General features: G+C 47.3%; 1 protein-coding gene across 4 annotated transcripts in view; it reads right to left on the bottom strand.

Moving 5' to 3' along the window:
- The window catches only part of SFSWAP (splicing factor SWAP), a 93,467-nt gene that overhangs the window by 58,630 nt on the left and 16,811 nt on the right, over positions 1 to 18,026 (bottom strand). For all 4 annotated transcript variants that reach the window (XM_077955849.1, XM_001105117.5, XM_015109713.3 and 1 more), the window contains 2 exons: positions 17,677 to 17,789; positions 16,311 to 16,446 (listed from right to left, as the gene is read on the bottom strand). In XM_077955849.1, the coding sequence (XP_077811975.1) occupies positions 16,311 to 16,446; positions 17,677 to 17,789 (249 nt within the window). The remainder of the gene's footprint in view (positions 1 to 16,310; positions 16,447 to 17,676; positions 17,790 to 18,026) is intronic.

Genomic DNA, 18,026 nt, shown 5'->3' with positions numbered 1-18,026 from the left:
AAACCTCTTTTTCTCTACAGTCTCAGGTATGTCTTTATCAGCAGTGTGAAAATGGACTAATACCGTAATTTGGTACCAGAAGTGGGGGACTGCTGAAAAGATAACCCCAAAATGTGGAAGTGACTTTGAAACTGGGTAACAGGCAGAGTTTGAACAGTTTGGAGGGCTCAGAAGAAAACAGGACAGTTTGGAACTTCCCAGATATTTGTTGAATGGCTTTGCCCAAAATGCTGACAGTGATAGGAACAATAAGGTCCAGGCTGAGGTGGTCTTAGATGGAGATGTGGAACTTGCTGGGAACTGGGGCAAAGGTGACTTGTTATGTTTTGGCAAAGACATTGGTGGCGTTCTGCCCCTGCCCTAGAGATCTATGGGACTTTAAACTTGAGAGAGATGATTTAGGGTATCTGGTGAAAGAAATTTCTAAGCAGCAAAGCACTCGAGAGGTGACTTGGGTGCTGTTAAAGGCATTCAGTTTTATAAGGAAACAGAGCATAAAGGTCTAGAAAATTTGTAGTCTGACAATAGAAAAGAAAATCCCATTTTCTGGGGAGAAATGCAGGCTGGCTGCAGAAATTTGCATAAGTAACCAGGAGCCAAATGTGAATCCCCAAGACAGCGTGGAAAATGTCTCTAGGACACGTCAGAGGTCTTCATGGCAGCCCCTCCCATCATAGGCCTGGAGGCCTAGGAGGAAAAAATGATTTTGTGGTCCAGGCCCAGGGTCCCTGTGCTGTGTGCAGCCAAGGGACTTGGTACCCTGTGTCCCAGCTGCTCCAGCTATGACTAAAAGGGGCCAATGCACAGCTTGGACTGTGGCTTCAGAGGGTGGAAGCCCTAAGCCTTGGCAGCTTCCATGTGGTGAGCCTGCGAGTGCACAGAAGTCAAGAACTGAGGTTTGGGAACCTCTGTCTGGATTTCAAAGGACGTATGGAAATGCCTGGATGCCTAGGCAGAAGTTTGCCGCAGGGGCAGGGCCCTCATGGAGAACCTCTGCTAGGGCAGTGCGGAGGGGAAATGTGGGGTTGGAGCCCCCAAACAGAGTCCCTACGGGGGTACTGCCTAGTGCAGCTGTGAGAAGAGGGCCACCATCCTCCAGACCCCAGAATGGTAGATCCACCAACAGCTTGCACCATGTGCCTGGAAAAGCCAGTCACTCAACACCAGCCTGTGAAAGCAGCCGGGAGGGAGGCTGTACCCTGCAGAACCACAGGGGCGGAGCTGCCCAAGACCATGGGAACCCACCTCTTGCATCAGCGTGACCTGGATGTGAGACATGGAGTCAAAGGTCATTTTGGAGTTTTACAATTTGATGGCCTTGTTAGATTTTGGACTTGTACAGGGCCTGTGCAGCCCCTTTGTTTTGGCCAATTTCTCCCATATGGATGGTTGTATTTACCCAATGCCTGTACCCCGATTGTATTTAAGAAACAACTAACTTGCTTTTGATTTTATAGGCTGATAGGCAGAAGGGACTTGTCTTGTTTCAGGTGAGATGTTGGACTGTGGACTTCTGAGTTAATGCTGAAATGAGTTAAGACTTTAGGGGACTGCTGGGAAGGCATGACTGATTTTGAAATGTGAGGATGTGAGACTTGGGAGGGGTCAGGGAGGGGGTAATGATATGGTTTGGCTGTGTCCCCACCCAAATCTCATCTTGAATTTTAATACCCACTATTCCCACATACTGTGGGAGGAAACTGGTGGAAGTGAGTGAATTATGTGGGCAGGTCTTTCCTGCGTTATTCTCGTCATAGTGAATGAGTTTTATGAGATCTGATAGTTTTAAAAACATGAGTTTCTCTGCGCAAACTCTTTGCCAGCCACCATCCATGTAAGACATGACTTGCCCCTCCTCGCCTTCTGTCATCATGATTGTGAGGCCTCCCCAGCCGTGTGGAACTATAAGTCCATTAAACCTCGTCTTCTCAGTCTCTGGTATGTCTTTATCAGCAGTGTGAAAACAGACTAATATAAACCGTAAGGCTATCCGTATCACAACACAGAATGGTTTCCAATGATCTGTTAACGGGTTCTTATATGCCAAGACCTACTTGAGAAAATCAACACTTAACACGCAGTCCATCACAACCACACTGTATTCTGTTGCAAATTCCAGATGACCTAGTATCTTAAAAAAAAAAAAAAAAAAAAAAAGTTCCCCAACAAGAGAAGACTCGTTTTGACATCACCGAATTGGATTTGGGAAACCCGAATGAATTCTGTAGTGATGCAAGATTATTCTACTTGTCAAGTTGGGAAACTACAAAAATGAATCTGTTTTGGGCATTTAACCAGCTATTTGGAATTTTAGCCCACTGTGCTTAAAAGTCACCTCTTTTTGGCAAATAAAACTTTCCTCTAGAAAAAAAAAAAGGCCTGTCTCTAAACGTTACTTACCATTTTCATCAGTGACCCTCAGTAAAAAGTTTTCAATTTTTAATGCTGTATTGAGGTTTTGAAGATTTCTTACATAAAAATAGTTGTGGGTACAGAGAGCAAGTGGCTGAAGTGGGACCTGGGCCCCACCACAGAGAGAAGCAGGCAGAAATGCCATTGACCTGCAGTGGGGATCTTGCCAGTGAGGAGAAGGGGGCTTGTGGACTGTGGGCCCTGCTTGACAGACAAGCTGTGATACTCAAGAACGTCTCTCTCTGTGGGTCCCTCTCTGGGGGAAGGAAATGCACCAGGACATTTTTAGAATCTCACAGAAGACAGCAGAGGACAGGTCTTCCCAAGAAGGCTGCTGGAAGGGAAGACAAAGGAGCTAAGAGAAGGTGAGAGAGCATCAAGGAGAATCCACCCATACCAAGAACACACAGGCTCGCACACCAGGGAAGGAAGAGCGCCAGATGGCATGAGACCCCGCACACGCCCCCAGGAAAAGCAGCAGAGGGAAACAGCATGGCACGTGAATGGCAACTCAGGCTGAAGAAGCGTTAACCCGAGGAACCTCTGAGCTCTCTGAGCCACAGACGAATCTGGGAAGACAGGAGTTCAACAAAACACAAAAATAAGGTAACACAACCACATGCAATAGAGGGGGAGGCTGTGAGGCAGGGTCCAGCAGGCGCTCTCCCTGTTCTTGTACAGCCATCAGCAGAACGGTGTTTACTGGCTTTTTTCTCTTTTGAGACAGGGTCTTGCTCTGTCACCCAGGCTGGAGCACAGTGGCACAACCATTGCTCCCTGCAGCCTGGAACTCCTCAATGTCCTCTCCACTGCCAACCCCCACACCTCACTTTCCCCAGCAGCCGGGACCACAGGTGTGCGCCATTATGGTCACCTAATTTTCTTAATTTTTTTGTAGAGACAGTCTCACTATGTTGCCCAGCCTGGTCTTGACCTCTTGAGTTCAAGAGATCCACTCACCTTGGCCTCCCTAAGTTCTGGGACTATAGGTGTGAGTCACCATGGCTGGCCTGGTTTTTACATATTTAAATGGTTGAAAAAAATACAAACAAACAAAAGAATAATATTTTATGACGTCAAAATTACATGAAATTAAAACCTTAGGCCGGGCACGGTAGCTCATGCCTGTAATCCCAGCACTCTGAGGGGCCGAAGCGGGTGGGTCATGAAGTCAGGAGTTCCCAGCCTGGCCAAGACGGTGAAACCCCATCTCTACTAAAAATACAAAAATTAGCTGGGTGTGGTGGCAGCGCCTGTAATCCCAGCTCCTCGAGAGGCTGAGGCAGAGAACTGCTTGAACTCGGGAGGCGGAGGTTGCAGTGAGCTGAGATCCGGCCACTGCACTTCAGCCTGGGCGACAGAGTGAGACCCCATCTCAAAAAAAAAAAAAAAGAAATGAAAACCCTCGTATCCATCAATTAAGCTTTAGTGAAGCCCTGCCACACACACGGGTCTACGACCATCTGCAGCTGCCTCCACACCCCAGGGACAAAGCAGGGGCTGCATACAGGCTGGGCAGCTGCAGGGCTGAAGACATGCACCTTTATATAGAAAGGCTGCGGAGCTTTGCTGTAAAGCTTAGAAAACCAGCCGAGCATCCAAACAATACCATTGCAGAACCAATGGAATTTAAACTACAAGGAATAAATAGACATGGCTGAAAAAAGTCGCTGAGAGGGAAGACAGACACAGTCCTGCTGAGTGTCAAAGAGAAACACAGAAGAAAGGTGACCCGAACCAAGAGACTGCGGCCCTCAAGCAGAAGCACCAATGCATGGGACAGGAAAGGTGCTCGAGGCACAACAGAAAAGAGCTTCCCGGAAATGAGAACTGAATCTTTGACTGAAAGGTGTACAATATAGTCCCTGAAAAATGGGAAATCAAGTTAATAAAATTTAAGGGCAAAGCGAGACTTCCTCAGATGTTGGGTCAGAAAGAGCATCCGCCTCCCAGGGCAGGGTAGGGAAGACAGGGCTGGCCTCGCCCTTTCCATAGCAACGTTCAGTTCCACTTCTGAATCCCAGGCAAGCGACTCGGTGCATCATTCCCTGCAAATTGCTATTTATGTTACAAGGCAGCTGAGAAAGATGTTCAAGCATGAAAAAACTCAGAGAGCGGCACAGGAGCAATGAATGCAAACCAACCAATGAACAAACCCAAATAAGCAGTCATGACCCACCCAGCTGCCCTGGGCCACCCTGCCGAGCCGTGGAAAACAGTATCAGATGCCAGTTCCCAGAGACCTGAGAGGCCCACAGCATTACTTAAAGAGTTTTATACCCAGACAAGCTGTCCTGTTCACATAAAGGTCAAACGCAGGCATTTTTCAAGAGGCAGAAATTCATGAACTACAGCCCTTGTAAAAATGTGCTTGTTTATGAAATTCAAATGACCAAGAAAAGATGAATTGAATAAATAACTCAAAAGGAGAAGCTGTGGGGAAAAAACAAATCCAGTCAACCATAAAAATAAAATTAAGCAACTGGGGGCCAGGCACGGTGGCTCATGCCTGTAATCCCAGCACTTTGGGAGGCCAAGGCGGGCAGATCACGAGGTCAGGAGATCAAGATCATCCTGGCTAGCACAGTGAAACCCCGTCTCTAATAAAAATACAAGAAATTAGCTGGGCATGGTGCTGGGAGCCTGTAGTCCCAGCTGCTTGGGAGGCTGAGGCAGAAGAATGGCGTGAACCCAGGAGGCGGAGCTTGCAGTGAGCCGAGATCGTGCCACTGCACTCCAGCCTGGGCGAGAGAGCAAGACTCTGTCTCAAAAAAAAAAAAAAAAAAAAGCAACTGGGAAATAACAGAATGCAAATACTATTTATAAACTCTCATAATTTAAAAATATTTCTATAAAGGAATCAAAGTCAAAGTCATATATATAGTATATTAACTGTTCTACTCACTCTTCAATATATTTCTGTATCAGCATATTCAAATCAATCTTACATTTTAAATGGTTACGCAACTAGGCAGCTCTCATATCCCCGTGGTGACAATGCAGCAATGCATACGGCACAATGTTTCAGAAGGCAACTGCTCAGTCACTGGTAATACTTTGAACAAATGCATATACTCTTTGAACTAGCTGTTTATTTTCTAAGATTTTTATCTTGCATATAGGATTATACCGTGTTAGTGCTTAAAAGCAATAAGTAATTGGCAGGCCACAGTGGCTCATGCCTGTAATCCCAGCACTTTGGGAGGCCAAGGTGGGTGGATCACTTAAGCCCAGGAGTTTAAGATCAGCCTGGGCAACATGGCAAGACCCTCTAGAAAATTCATCTAAAAAATCAGCCAGGTGTGGTGGCACATGCCTGTGGTCCCAGCTGCTCAGGAGGCTGAGGTGGGAGGATAGCTTGAGCCTGGGAGATTGAGGTTGCAGTGAGCCAAGATCCCGCTACTGCACTCCAGCCTAGGCGATAGAATGAGACTCTGTCTCAAAAAAAAAACACACACAAAAAAACACAGAGTGTTCATTACAGTATTGGAAAAGCAGAAATAATTGGAAATCATAAATAATCAAATTATCAATTAATGGAGGGCTGTTTCATAATAAATCTATATGACAGGATACTAAGCAGCTGCTACAGCGAGAGAGAAATCTACATGCACTGTTACACAAAGATGTTCGATAGATATTAAATGCAAAGAAAAAGTTGAAAAATTCTAACAAAAATCAGGAAAAATACACAGCTTTATAAAACATCTACAATGACAACCTCTCAATGGTCTCCTGACCTTTTTTCAGAACTGAATTCTTTAGGCATAAAGGAAACTTTCATCCGAAGTTCCACAGTTACTTCACTTTTAGATTGCAGGCTCTTCTGTTTAAGTAAAATTAAGTTTATTTTCACTTTAACGTAAGTATTTCTAGAGACACAGCCAACATTTTATTTGATATTCGTGCATAAAGATGATCTTTGTGTTCCACAGATAACAAGCTTCTTTCTTTCCTTTTTATTTAGCACGATTACCTCAGTCTTTTCCACTTTGCTAATGATGTTCACTAATGGCTATTTCTGGATGGTGGAATCTTGGGTAATATTTTTGCTTTCTTTCTTCTTCTCTTGACATACAATAAAATCATTTTTAAAAACGGGTTTGGAAAGTAAGAACTTCAAGGTCATGATTTGCAGGAAAAATATACCATAAACAGCAAAGACACATTTAAAAAACCGGCACCAAGCTAGAAAATATCTATAGTAGCCACGTGCAATGGTTTAATTTCACTGCAGATATTTATAAAATAAATATTAAGAAAAACTGAGTTGGCATTTTATTTAAAAAACCATAGGCTATCACAGTGGGCAGTATTTCACTATTACTGCCGCCTGCATAATTAATTTTATTATTTATACTCTTCTGTAAGGATTTATAGGTAAATAGCAGGAGACAACTAAGTAATGAAAAATAAAGAGCATGAAAAGTGGTTCATTGTCAGGCTAATTAACACATGAAATAAATTGTTAGTTTTACACATCCATATTTAATGAGCTTGTAGAAAAATCATTTTATATACATATATATATGTAAAATTCTGCTGGACTTTAAGGAAAAAAAAAGATGCTTTTCTTTCCAGGCTGCCAAAATGTAGGAAAATCTCTATCGGTAGGAAGTAAGTAAGAAAGAATGACTGAGTGTATCCTAAGGTAATTATTAAATACCAGGCCACATGAAAGCCAGAAAAGCTTAGTGACCCAACAGCCCCCGCGAGACACAGCAGTACTGGGCATGCCAGTCTTCACGGGGAAAAGGATGTTACAGGGACCGCTTCCGCCTAAACAAAATACACTGAGCAGATGAAACACCTCAAAATTATAAAAGCATGTATTATTAAAATACAGAATTGTAAGGAATTAATTCAGGATACTAGTTTAGTCTCAAAATAAGCACCACGTCAATCTGCATGTTTTGAGGCAACGAGTCACGCTGAAAAAATTCAAGCAGCACGAACGGGCAGGTGAGACTGCGACCTCATCCTTCCAGTTCCCCTCTCTGTGCTGGCCACCGGTCCTTCTTACCTGTCCTTTTAGGTGCTGATACAGAAGCACGTACAGACACTTCCCTCCCCTTCTGACGTGAACAGACTGCCTTGTGCTGCCCTCCTCTTGAGTCACCTCGTCTTCATCCTCAGGAAGAGGCATTCCGGCGGGCAGCCCTGCAATACTCGGGTCCTGGCTCACCCCCAGAGCCCTGCAGCCCGCCTTGAGAGCGCACCAGAGGGACTCCATTAGTCCTCCACTGAGGACGTGGGTCGTCTCAGGCTTTTGCTACTACTAAAATCGTACTATGATGAATATCTAGTGGCTATGTTCGCTATGTTGAACAAAGCCATGTTCACCCACACATTAGTAAATGAGAGTAGACATCCTGGGTTGGAGGCATGTGTGTTTTAGACTGATTGCCCGCTGGCCCTCCACATGTACCACATCGCTGGTACAAATCTACACCCCCACCAAGAATAAACGTCTGTCACCTTTTCTCTCTCTGCTTAAGTGACAGCTGAAAAATGGCACGTCATTGTAGGTTTCCTCTGCATTTATTTAATCTCTATTATTAAGGTACCCAAACTCGCATATACAAAATAACATTCTAACAGCCTAGAAATCTTCGTCTTCTCCTAAGTCTTAGAGTGTTCTGTGTGCCTGTGAGCGCGCTCCTTTCTACTGTAATACGAAGCCTCCCATCCTAACACACTCGCTGCAGCTGAGCTGAACCAAAGCGCTGGAGTGGTGGTCACTACGGATTTCAGGCTCTGCAGTCAACAGACACAATGTCTGTGAGAGGCAGTGAGGGTGAGCCTGTAAAACCGTACGGGCATTTTTACGTCTGTGATTTATTCACACTGCAGATCATGCTTCTACTGGACTATCAGACTTTTTTCCTATTTGATTGTAAAAGCTGTTTAGACATACAGGCTTTTTTTTTCCCCTCAAATTTTTTTTAATTAGTTGAACATAACTGCTGACTGAAAATAGATGATTCTTCATTCTGCTGAAGCATCCTTACTTTCCTAAGAATTTCCACAACTGGCATTTACATCTGGAAGTGACTCTGATATGGGTAAAAGTGAGGCTTTAATGTGATGTTTTCCAAATAGCTCTTCGTGTCTTAGAACATCCCTTCCTGTTAGCTTGGTGTTTCCTTTTCTCCGTCCCTATTTTTATTTGGATCTGTTTCTGGGGACTCATTCATCCCTTCCCACTGCAGGGCCTGTGGATTTCTGTGCTGGTGCCGCCTTGTGTGAGACACACGCAGAAGCTTCCTGGCTAGAATGACAGCTCCATCTTGCTGGGTTGGCCGGTGCCATGACAAACACCAGGGTAGAAGGGGCGTCTCTTCAGAAGCCTGGGCCTTTTTGCTTTTAACATTAGAGTCTTTCTCTTATTTTTTCCAGTTAAACTTACTGTAATTACATGTTTGATGAAAATTTATGCAACCGTAAAACTTGAGAGATGAGAATGATCATTTCTGTGAAAATGAAGCTGAATACTTTGAGAAGATGGACAAAAAGTCACCTGCTTTAAGAAGCCATAGTGCAACTTGAAGAGGGAGAAGTAACCATCAAGTCCTTGAACTACTGTAAGTCCAGCATCACTTTACAGAAATCCAGACTGGAGGTCAGGGCTCTGCTGGCTGGGTGCAGCTCACATGAGGACCACAGGACGCCAAGACCAAGGGAACAGCAATAGACGAGCTGAGGCCCAGCAGATGTTCACGGTTTGGGTCCACACACAGCATGTGCAGACCTGTTTTAACCACCTATTTTGCTTAAAGCGCCAACTACAAGGCTCGAGAGACCTTCGGTGGCAGCATACACTTTATGATCACGTGGACCCTCCATCATTTGTTTCTCAAACTCTCCCTGGGGCTCACAGGAGCAATGGGAAACCTCCCAAACGTTCCAGAATTAACTGGTGTCCCATTCAGAATACGATAGAGTGCTTCTGCTATTTAAATTAATACCCTAATGGTACAAATGGGAAAACTGAGGCCCAGAGAAGCAAAGCAAAGGGCTCAGCGTCATCCAGCCACAGCAAAGCCCAACTGCAAAGGCCGTCCTGGGAAAGCGCGCAAATCTTCTGTCGCGGGCGCGCAGGAATGATGCACAGCCCATGGCTACGACGGCTCTCTTCGCTAGGGGAGGTTGTGGGGACTTGATTTTTCAGCTTTTTTGTCATTTCCAAGTTTCCCTTGTCCCCCAAACCCAAATACTTGTCACTGCTTCCAGCCAGCAAAGCCTCTCGCCAGCTCTCTGGGGAGTCCGAGTGCCTGTGGCCACGCGGTTCCACTGCTGCCTCCCGCTTTTGTGACTGTGTGGCAACAGCTCGCTGCTAAGGTTATGGTATGAGCGTCACCTTCACGGACAGCTGCTTCCGGCCTGACCTGTCTGTCTCTCGGAGCAGGTCCCCCGCACTGCCCCACCCCGCCCCCATGCGCCATGCCAGCTGAGGTGGTATCTGCGGCTGCGGCAGCAGCTTCGTCATGTTTGAATGCCTGCTCCTCAGCATACACGTGTGTGTACACGTGCGCACGGAGAGAGAGCCGGTTCATCTCACGTGTCAGTTGGATCCAAGGTACCTGTGCAGGTGATTTCTCCCAGGAAGCACCAGGTACTTTTGGAACTTCTGCTCTTCACTTTTCTGAAGTTACTTGGTGAATGTTCCTGGGATCCCCGTGGCCCCTTGGATCGAGGTGTAGGGAGCACACTGGCCAGTAAGACAGTCCCAGCCTTTGCCTCACGGACCTCCAGGTCCACAGGGCATTCACACATGCACAAGCACACACGACTGTGTAACTCAAAACCGTAACAGGCTCTACAACAGAAGCGTGGTAACACAACAACGGGGCCCCAGCTTATAAGCGGGGAGTGCGGGGCAGGGTGGCTGCCTCTCTGACCTCCTAGTCACTCTCTGTTTGATCATAAGTCCTCTTCTCATTTCCCCTGCACATTCATTTTAAAGTCCTCTTGGGTTAGATCATGGCTAGCCAAGACACTCATTCTTGTCTTTGTAAGAACCCAAAGTCTGTAACTTTGTTATTCTAAGTTGTGGGGAAAAACAGGAATCCAGTGTGTGGGCCCTGTCCTATGTACGAGCCACACCCAGCCCAACATCAGCCTTCAAGTCCTCGAGGGCGGCAGGAGCCAGCGATGAACACGCTCTCTGTGCCAGGGGCCACCTGGCGTCCACCGTGGCAGAGGCTCTGAGCTTCCCCAGCCTCTGCTGCAGGTGTCACTGTCACCTGAGCTGTCGGGTCTCAGTGCCACATGGTGGGCACTCACCTAGGACAGGAGCAAAGTTCCCGAATGGTGGTGGCAAAGCCACGCACAGGGCGCTGAGCTGCTCCCATGTGTGTGTTTAGTGTCTTATTTGTATCTAGGAGGTAAGTCATCTGGAGACCATGCCCTGGAGGACGAAGCTGCAAGGGGAGTGGAGGGGCAGGTGCCAGGATCGAGGCCTGGGAGGGCTACTGCACTGTGGCAGGAAGACAAGCCCAAACACACATTCTGCACACCTCAGGGCCCACTCTTGCCTGTCCCCCTACCTCACCAAGCCTGTGACCCCAGGGCGAGGTCCTCTGTGCCCGTCACGAGGAGACTGTATGGACTGCTGTTTCCTTCTGGGCTGTCACAGACGCTGTGACAGGCCTCTTCCTCTCTCCAAGAATACGGCTGCAGTCTGTGAGCCCCCGAGAAACACAGTGAAGAAATCCCCCGAGAACACGGAGCCGCGCCCACCTCCAGCCTCGGCTCCACTGCTCAGAGGCGAGGCGAAAGCCCTGCTCCTGTGACCCTTTGAGCACTGGGGCAGTGCAGGAGGGGTCGCTGCCTGGATCTCAGGATGCATGCCGTGCTTTATGATCGTGAAATTTCCTCCCACAAACGACAAACTGCCGCTCCCTGCAAAGCTGGACTGAAAATCCTAAGACCCTCAATGTGAAAGGCACCTTATAGGCCTGCCAGTCCACCCCTGGCTCCACAGGTCAGGAATGGGAGGAGGAGATGGCAGAGACGCACACAAGAAAGTTCTCGCAGGGCAGGGTGAGGAGCTCCTGACGATACAAGACAAAGGACGTTTTGGCTGTAGACTTGAAACATCCTGGGACTTACTGGGAAGGTGTAAGTCCTTACTGGAAGGTGCACCTTCCCAGTAAGTCCCAGGATGTTTCAAGTCTACGGCCAAAACGTCCTTTGTCTCGTCTTTGGTGTCCACAGTTGGCAGTGGTTTGAAACGTGGGTCACAGAGCTCTGCTTTCATCGTGGGGCATGAGTCTCTGCAGGCTTTAAACCACGCCTCCTCCCTCACACACAATTCCTCTGTTCTCGGGAAAAGTAACTGGGTGCTGTGGAAGCTGACGTGCTTGACGGACACTAGCCCCACCCCTTTCCAGACCCCACGGGGCCCCAGGTTTGCCCCAGCTGTGAGTCTCCCAAAATGTTATCAGTAATGTTAGTAATTTTCCAGATAGCTTTCTCTCCAGTATCCTACTATTTCCCCAAGTGCAAAGCCCACAGTTTAAGTCCTCTTCTGAAAATTACTTTAATGCCTCTGACGGTTGTGCCTTCTCTGTAGAAAGCTGGCTGTTTAAGAAACAAACCCATGCATGCCCAGAGCATGGAAAATCACACATTAGAGATACAGGAATAACAGGCTGTATACGAAACCCCGTGGGGCAGCACTTCTGTGAACGCACTGGGTACATCAGGGGGAGACGAGGAGCAAGCTGAGAGCAGCCAAGGGCAGCACAACCCGCAGACCTGCTTCTCAAGCTCTCCTGAGCAGGGCTGGGTGGGCCCAAGACAGAAAGGGGCCCCTCAAACCTTCCTCTGTGCTGGCTGAAGCAGGAATTTCAAAACAGCCCACCAACTTCATACACTGCATTCACAAAGCCCAACTTCATACACTGCATTCACAAAGGCTCGCCAGACACAGCCCGTGAGTAAGGTCTTTCCTTCAAGCAGCTCAGAAGCCTGAGAAGGAACTTCGGGAGATCTGTACAGGCCTGGGCTTGCCACAAACTCAGGTCAAGGCACAGGCTGCTCTTGTCCTCACTGTCACGGCGTTTCAAACACTACAGTTATTCTATGAACTTTGTATTTTACTTTGTTTCTTAAGTATAATGGCCACATGGCTGGGCGCAGTGGCTCAGCTTGTAATCCCAGCATTTTGGGAGGCTGAGGTGGGCGGATCACCTAAGGTCAGGAGTTTGAGACCAGCCTGGCCAACATGGTGAAACCCCGTCTCTACTAAAAATACAAAAACTAGCAGGGCGTAGTCACGAGCGCCTGTGATCCCAGCTACTTGGGAGGCTGAGGCAGGAGACTTGCTTGAACCCAGGAGGTAGAGGTTGCAGCGAGCCGAGATTGCACCACCGCACTCCAGCCTGGGTGACGGGGTGAGACTCCCACCTCAAAAAAAAAAAAAAAAAAAAGTAAAATAGCAACGCATACCCAAAAACATTAGGAAAATGAAAAAAGTATGCAGAGAAAAAAAATCAACCAAATGCCAATCTGAGAGGTAGCTCTGAGCCTCACAGTATTTTTTGTACAGCTCTCTTCAGTTTATTATTTTAAGCATAGTTGAGATCCCACGGCATTAATACTTTTGGAAACTAACTACATATAATGAATGTAAAAATATTATCTTGAACTTTAGCACAACGGAACTCAACCCAAAAACTATGACCAGTGTTCCCTCTATTTGAACTGCATTTGTAAATAAATGCTGTTACCAATGACTGATTACAAACCAATAACCAGAGTAGTCAGTCCATGAATTACAGGTAGTTCCCTAATTATGACAAACCTGGGTAAAGCAATGACTGCTGTCTCCACCTGCAACTGCCAACAACCCGCCACACAGGACCCCAAATTCCGCAACAACTTCACTGAAAACCCAGGAAGGTGAAGACGAGGTCATGAGGGACTTCCACCCACGAAACTTCAACAGCACACAGAAGCACGAGGCAGGCAGAACAAGATACTCAAAGGGTAGCAGAGGAAGACGGCGGGTAGGGAGGCGTGTGTGAGTGAGGCACCCTGGAACCTCTGCAGATTCTGCAGCAGCCGCACAGCCCGGGCTTGCATGGTGCTGGAGGACCCTACTACTGCCACACCACAGCCACTCATCCCATAAGGCTGAGCGCCTGAGTACAGGTTTATACTGATTTCTGCTGGGTTTTACAGTGATTTAGAGCCAAAGTTCTAGCTCTTGGCTCTTCTTGGAAACTGGATGAGGACACCTCCCCCACCTTCTGAGCCTCCAGATCCAAGATGGGTGGGACTGTGGTGGTGGCCCTGAGTGCTCATCGAGGAAGCTCTAGGCACTGTGCTAAGGGCTCTGACCCATATGGCTGATGCAGGAGCGTGTGTCTAAAACCCACAGACCCTAACATCAGACACACATGCTTTCCCCAGCCTCCAGGCACCCAGCCGCCTTACTCTCACATGTGCGTGTCCACTGCTCTCCCTGTGTTGAGGGGAGATAATGTTTCAAAACAACTCTACTGTACTGAGGGGAGGAGAGGGCGCCCCCTGCTGGAGCACTTGCAGCTGGGAGGATGGGGTGGGGTGCCGTCAGTGCCCACGGTGGTGGTAGTCGGGGGCCTGAACAGAGTAAGTTTGGGGTTCCTGCAGAGGCTGTCATGGTTCATCAGTGGTCTTGGGAGCCAACAGCAGGTGGGGAGAAACCAAGGTGTGTGGGCTCTGGTCGCCCTGCGGTGAACCCTTGGGAATGTGCCCAGCCTTCTGACCCAGACAGCTCACAATGCCGCCCCAGCATGCCTCGGTTCAGATCACGTTCCCACTAGACCAGGGGATGCTGTGTGTCACAGAACGGCCACTATCAGCCAGCTCCACCATCCTGCCTGGCCCTGTGGGGTCTGCACATAGCTGTTCTTCTACTAGTGATTAACACGGCAAATAATCAAGGTCAGCCTGCCCTGAATTTGTAGTCCTCTCCTCTGCAACAGCTTCAGGGATCTAGTGGACGTGCACAGACAATGCATGTGGCTCAAGCAAACTCAACGACAGGCTTGGAAAAAGGAAAGGAGGAAGCAGAGGGATAGTCCCTCAGTGGGCAGGCATCCCGGGCAGAGCATAGCACCCCATGATGCCAGGGCAGGAGCTTCACAGGCTGCCAAGTGGGGCTCAGGACTTAAAGGTGTGCGGCCGTCTATCCAAAAATCCATGCAGTGAAGCAGTGAGGACTGGGCGTTAGGAGAGATCTACAGAGCACCTCAGCTAGCTGGCTGCCTACACCATTCAACACGCACCTCTGTAGCAGTAGAGCTGATCTTTGATTTGAATATTCAATAAAATTTGATATGACTTGATTTAATCATTTAAAGACAATCTCAGCTTTAAAAGTTTTTTGGGGGGACACATGCAGAGAGTTCACTCAAATAACTAATTTTTTAAAGTCTAAAAACGTTTAGTATATGCCAGTGCTAAAAGGGAAGAGCGAAGAACACAGCTGTGATGTTTACAAAATATTGTATCAAATAAAGAGGAGCTCATGTTTTAACAATTCATCTCTGGCTGAACTGAAGAATATAAGCTTTACAAATGGAGTCAGGGCACCGGATGTGCCTGGGAAGCAGATTCAGCAGGTGGTTCCTTGGCTCTGCTAAAGCTTCCTCATTCCATATTTAACCTCTGAATAAAACAATTACAAAAAGACCTGACGCTGGAACCAAGGCCAAACACTTTCAAATGATCTCCTGCATGGACCTTCAAGACTTACCTTCGATTAATACCATAAAATAATTGCAATCAGCAAGAAAAAGAAATGTAATTCCTTTACATATGCATATAATATGCTGCCTTACACTGTAAGGCTTTTTTTTGGAGACAGGGTACTGCTCTATCGCCCAGGCTGGAGTGCGGCAGTGCAATCACAGCTCCCTGCGGCCTTGACCTCCTGGGGCCAAGCCATCCTCTCACGTCAGCCTCCCAAGCAGATCAGACCACCATGCCCAGCTACTTTTTTTATTTGTTGTTGAGATGGGGTTTTAGTATGTTGTCCAGGCTGGTCTCAAACTCCTGTGCTTAAGTGATCCTCCCACCTCAGCCTCCCGAAGTGTTGGGATTATAGGCACCAGCCACCATGTCTGGCCTGCCGTGAGCCTTTTTAAAGAAGCAACTGTGTTAGACAACACTATGTGTCTCCCATTCTCCCTGTTCTTAACAGCATTTGACTTTGTTTAGGGCAGCAATATGTTTAACGGAGGCCCCACTGCCCAGCCTCTGCTGCAGGTGGGGAGACCACGTGACACCACGCTAGCCACTGAGAGGTAAGGGAAGCCACTAGGTATGGTTTGGGGGGAGATATTTAAAGAAGGGCAGAGCCAGGGCCAGGAGCAGCGACTTGCGCCTGTAATCCTAGCACTTTTGGAGGCCAAGGCAGGAGAATTGCTTAAGCCCAGGAGCTCGAGACCAGCCTGGGCAACACAGTGAGATCCCATCCCTATCAAAAAATCAAAATCAGCCCAGAGTTATAGTGCCTGTAGTCCCACCTAATAGGGAGAGTGAGGTGGGAAGATCGTTTGAGTCTGGGAGGTAAGGATGCAGTGAACCATGCTTGCATCCCTGCACTCCAGCCCGGGCAACAGAGTGAAACCCTGTCTCAAAAAAAAAAAAGAAAGAGGAGGCAGCCAACTACCTTTGCCAGTCCTTCCTGGAATGCAGAGCTAATGCTGGAACAGGGCAGCATCTTGCTGACACGGGGCCAAGTAAGGCCTCATGGCACTCTCCCTCGGGGCCCACGCTGGCTCTGGGCTGCCTGCTTCCAAACTTGCTACACTGAGGACAGAACACCTGGGGTTTAGAGCCCTGCAGCTGGCTCTGTCACAGGCAGCTGAACACAGGTCAGGATACACACAGTGAGTACTCACAGTCTGCCGTGTACTCCACCTGGGAGGGCTGCACAGGCACACCGTCTGCGTTGTGTGGGGTGGGAGTGGAGCTGTCAGCCTGCGCCTTACGAACAAGCGCTGCGAGGGGATGATCTGGGTCCACCACCTTCAAGGGCTGAAAACAGAGAAGACACAGCCTTAGCGTTCAGTATTCGGAACCACACGGAACTCTTCTGCTACACAACGCTCACCTCTAGGACACAGTGTACATGCCTCAGAAAAAACACACACACGCATGCACCCATGTAGGTCCTAACTAGTTGTGGCCAAATGCCCCAGCTGGCTGTCTCAGAGGAACTGAGTAAACACAGGGTTTCAATTTCCAAAATAACTATCAAGAAAAGGACAGATGAACAACTAAGTCCAGTTTGACACCAATTAAACCCCATGCAAAACTTCAAACTGTTTTTCCTTATAGGAGTTTCTGATTTTTAATCACCAACAGCTTTTCCAGTCCCATCAATCAGCAATCATTCCCACAAAAGGTCACCCACACTGCACAACTGCTGAAAACTAGACACTTAAATCTAGTAGACTCCAGTTTTTTCGGTCGCAAATGGCAGAGTGGTGTGAATTAACCACAAGATACTGCTGAGTGGTTTCTTCACACAGATGAGAGGAGAATTAGAAGTGGAAACATTTATTTAAAAACAATCTATGATGGTAACAGAGGACTTGAAGATGCATACATTCTAATCACCTACAAAATCTAATCCTATGATGAAATCACAACTAAACAATTTTCTTTTTTTCTTTTTGAGACACAGTCTCACTCCGTCTCCCAGATTTGAGTGCAGTAGTGTGATCTTGGCTCATTGCAACCTCTACCTCCCAGGTTCAAGCAATTCTCATGCCTCAGCCTCCTGAGTAGCTGGAATTACAAGTGCACCCACCATGCCTGGCTAATTTTCGTATTTTTAGTAGCGATGGGGTTTCGCCATGCTGGCCAGGCTGGTCTTGAACTCCTGACCTCAGGTCATCCACCCGCCTCAGCCTCCCAAAGTGCTGGGATTACATGTGTGAGCCACCGCACCCGGACAACAGAACAATTTCCAAGTCTTAACCAACACTCTACTTATTCTAAGTATCTCAGAGAGTAAAACTCTAATGAAATGATAAAATTATCATGAGCAAATGCTCATGAATTTTATAAGATAGATAGGTAAGAAACCAAAGAAGCAGATGCTTTGTCACCCAGCTAAAAACAAAAATGCAAATACACCTCAATGATGATAAAATAAGATACAACTGTAACACACAAGAATGACATGCTTCAAATTTTCCAAAATTACGTTAGCAGTTTTGTGGTGGCATAAAAAATATAGTTCAACAATGAGATAAAAACCTTCATCAGCTCTTCAAGGCGGTTACACTTCTTGGAGGCAAAGAGAGAGGGATGCAAGTAATTCCCATCTTCTTCATCATCATCATCTTCATTGTCAGAGCTGACTCCTGATTCTGAAATCAAAATCACATTTCAAGATTTTGGTGTTTGGTGAGAAAAAAAGTACAAAAATTATGCAAAAACTTAGAAGCAGCCAAAGGTAGAGCTTCTTGGTTATCTGTCCAAAAAACACTATTAGTAATTTTTCCCTAGAGTCACCCAAGTTGCTCAGACGAAGGCCAGCTAGAAAGGACTGCAACCTTTGGCCATTTGGTGACTCCTGCCAACACTGAACACCAGCTGGTCTGGGG

The sequence above is a fragment of the Macaca mulatta genome, chromosome 11 (genome assembly GCF_049350105.2).
Source record: "Macaca mulatta isolate MMU2019108-1 chromosome 11, T2T-MMU8v2.0, whole genome shotgun sequence".
Taxonomy (NCBI): domain Eukaryota; kingdom Metazoa; phylum Chordata; class Mammalia; order Primates; family Cercopithecidae; genus Macaca; species Macaca mulatta.
This window is presented reverse-complemented; position numbering and strand designations above follow the sequence as displayed.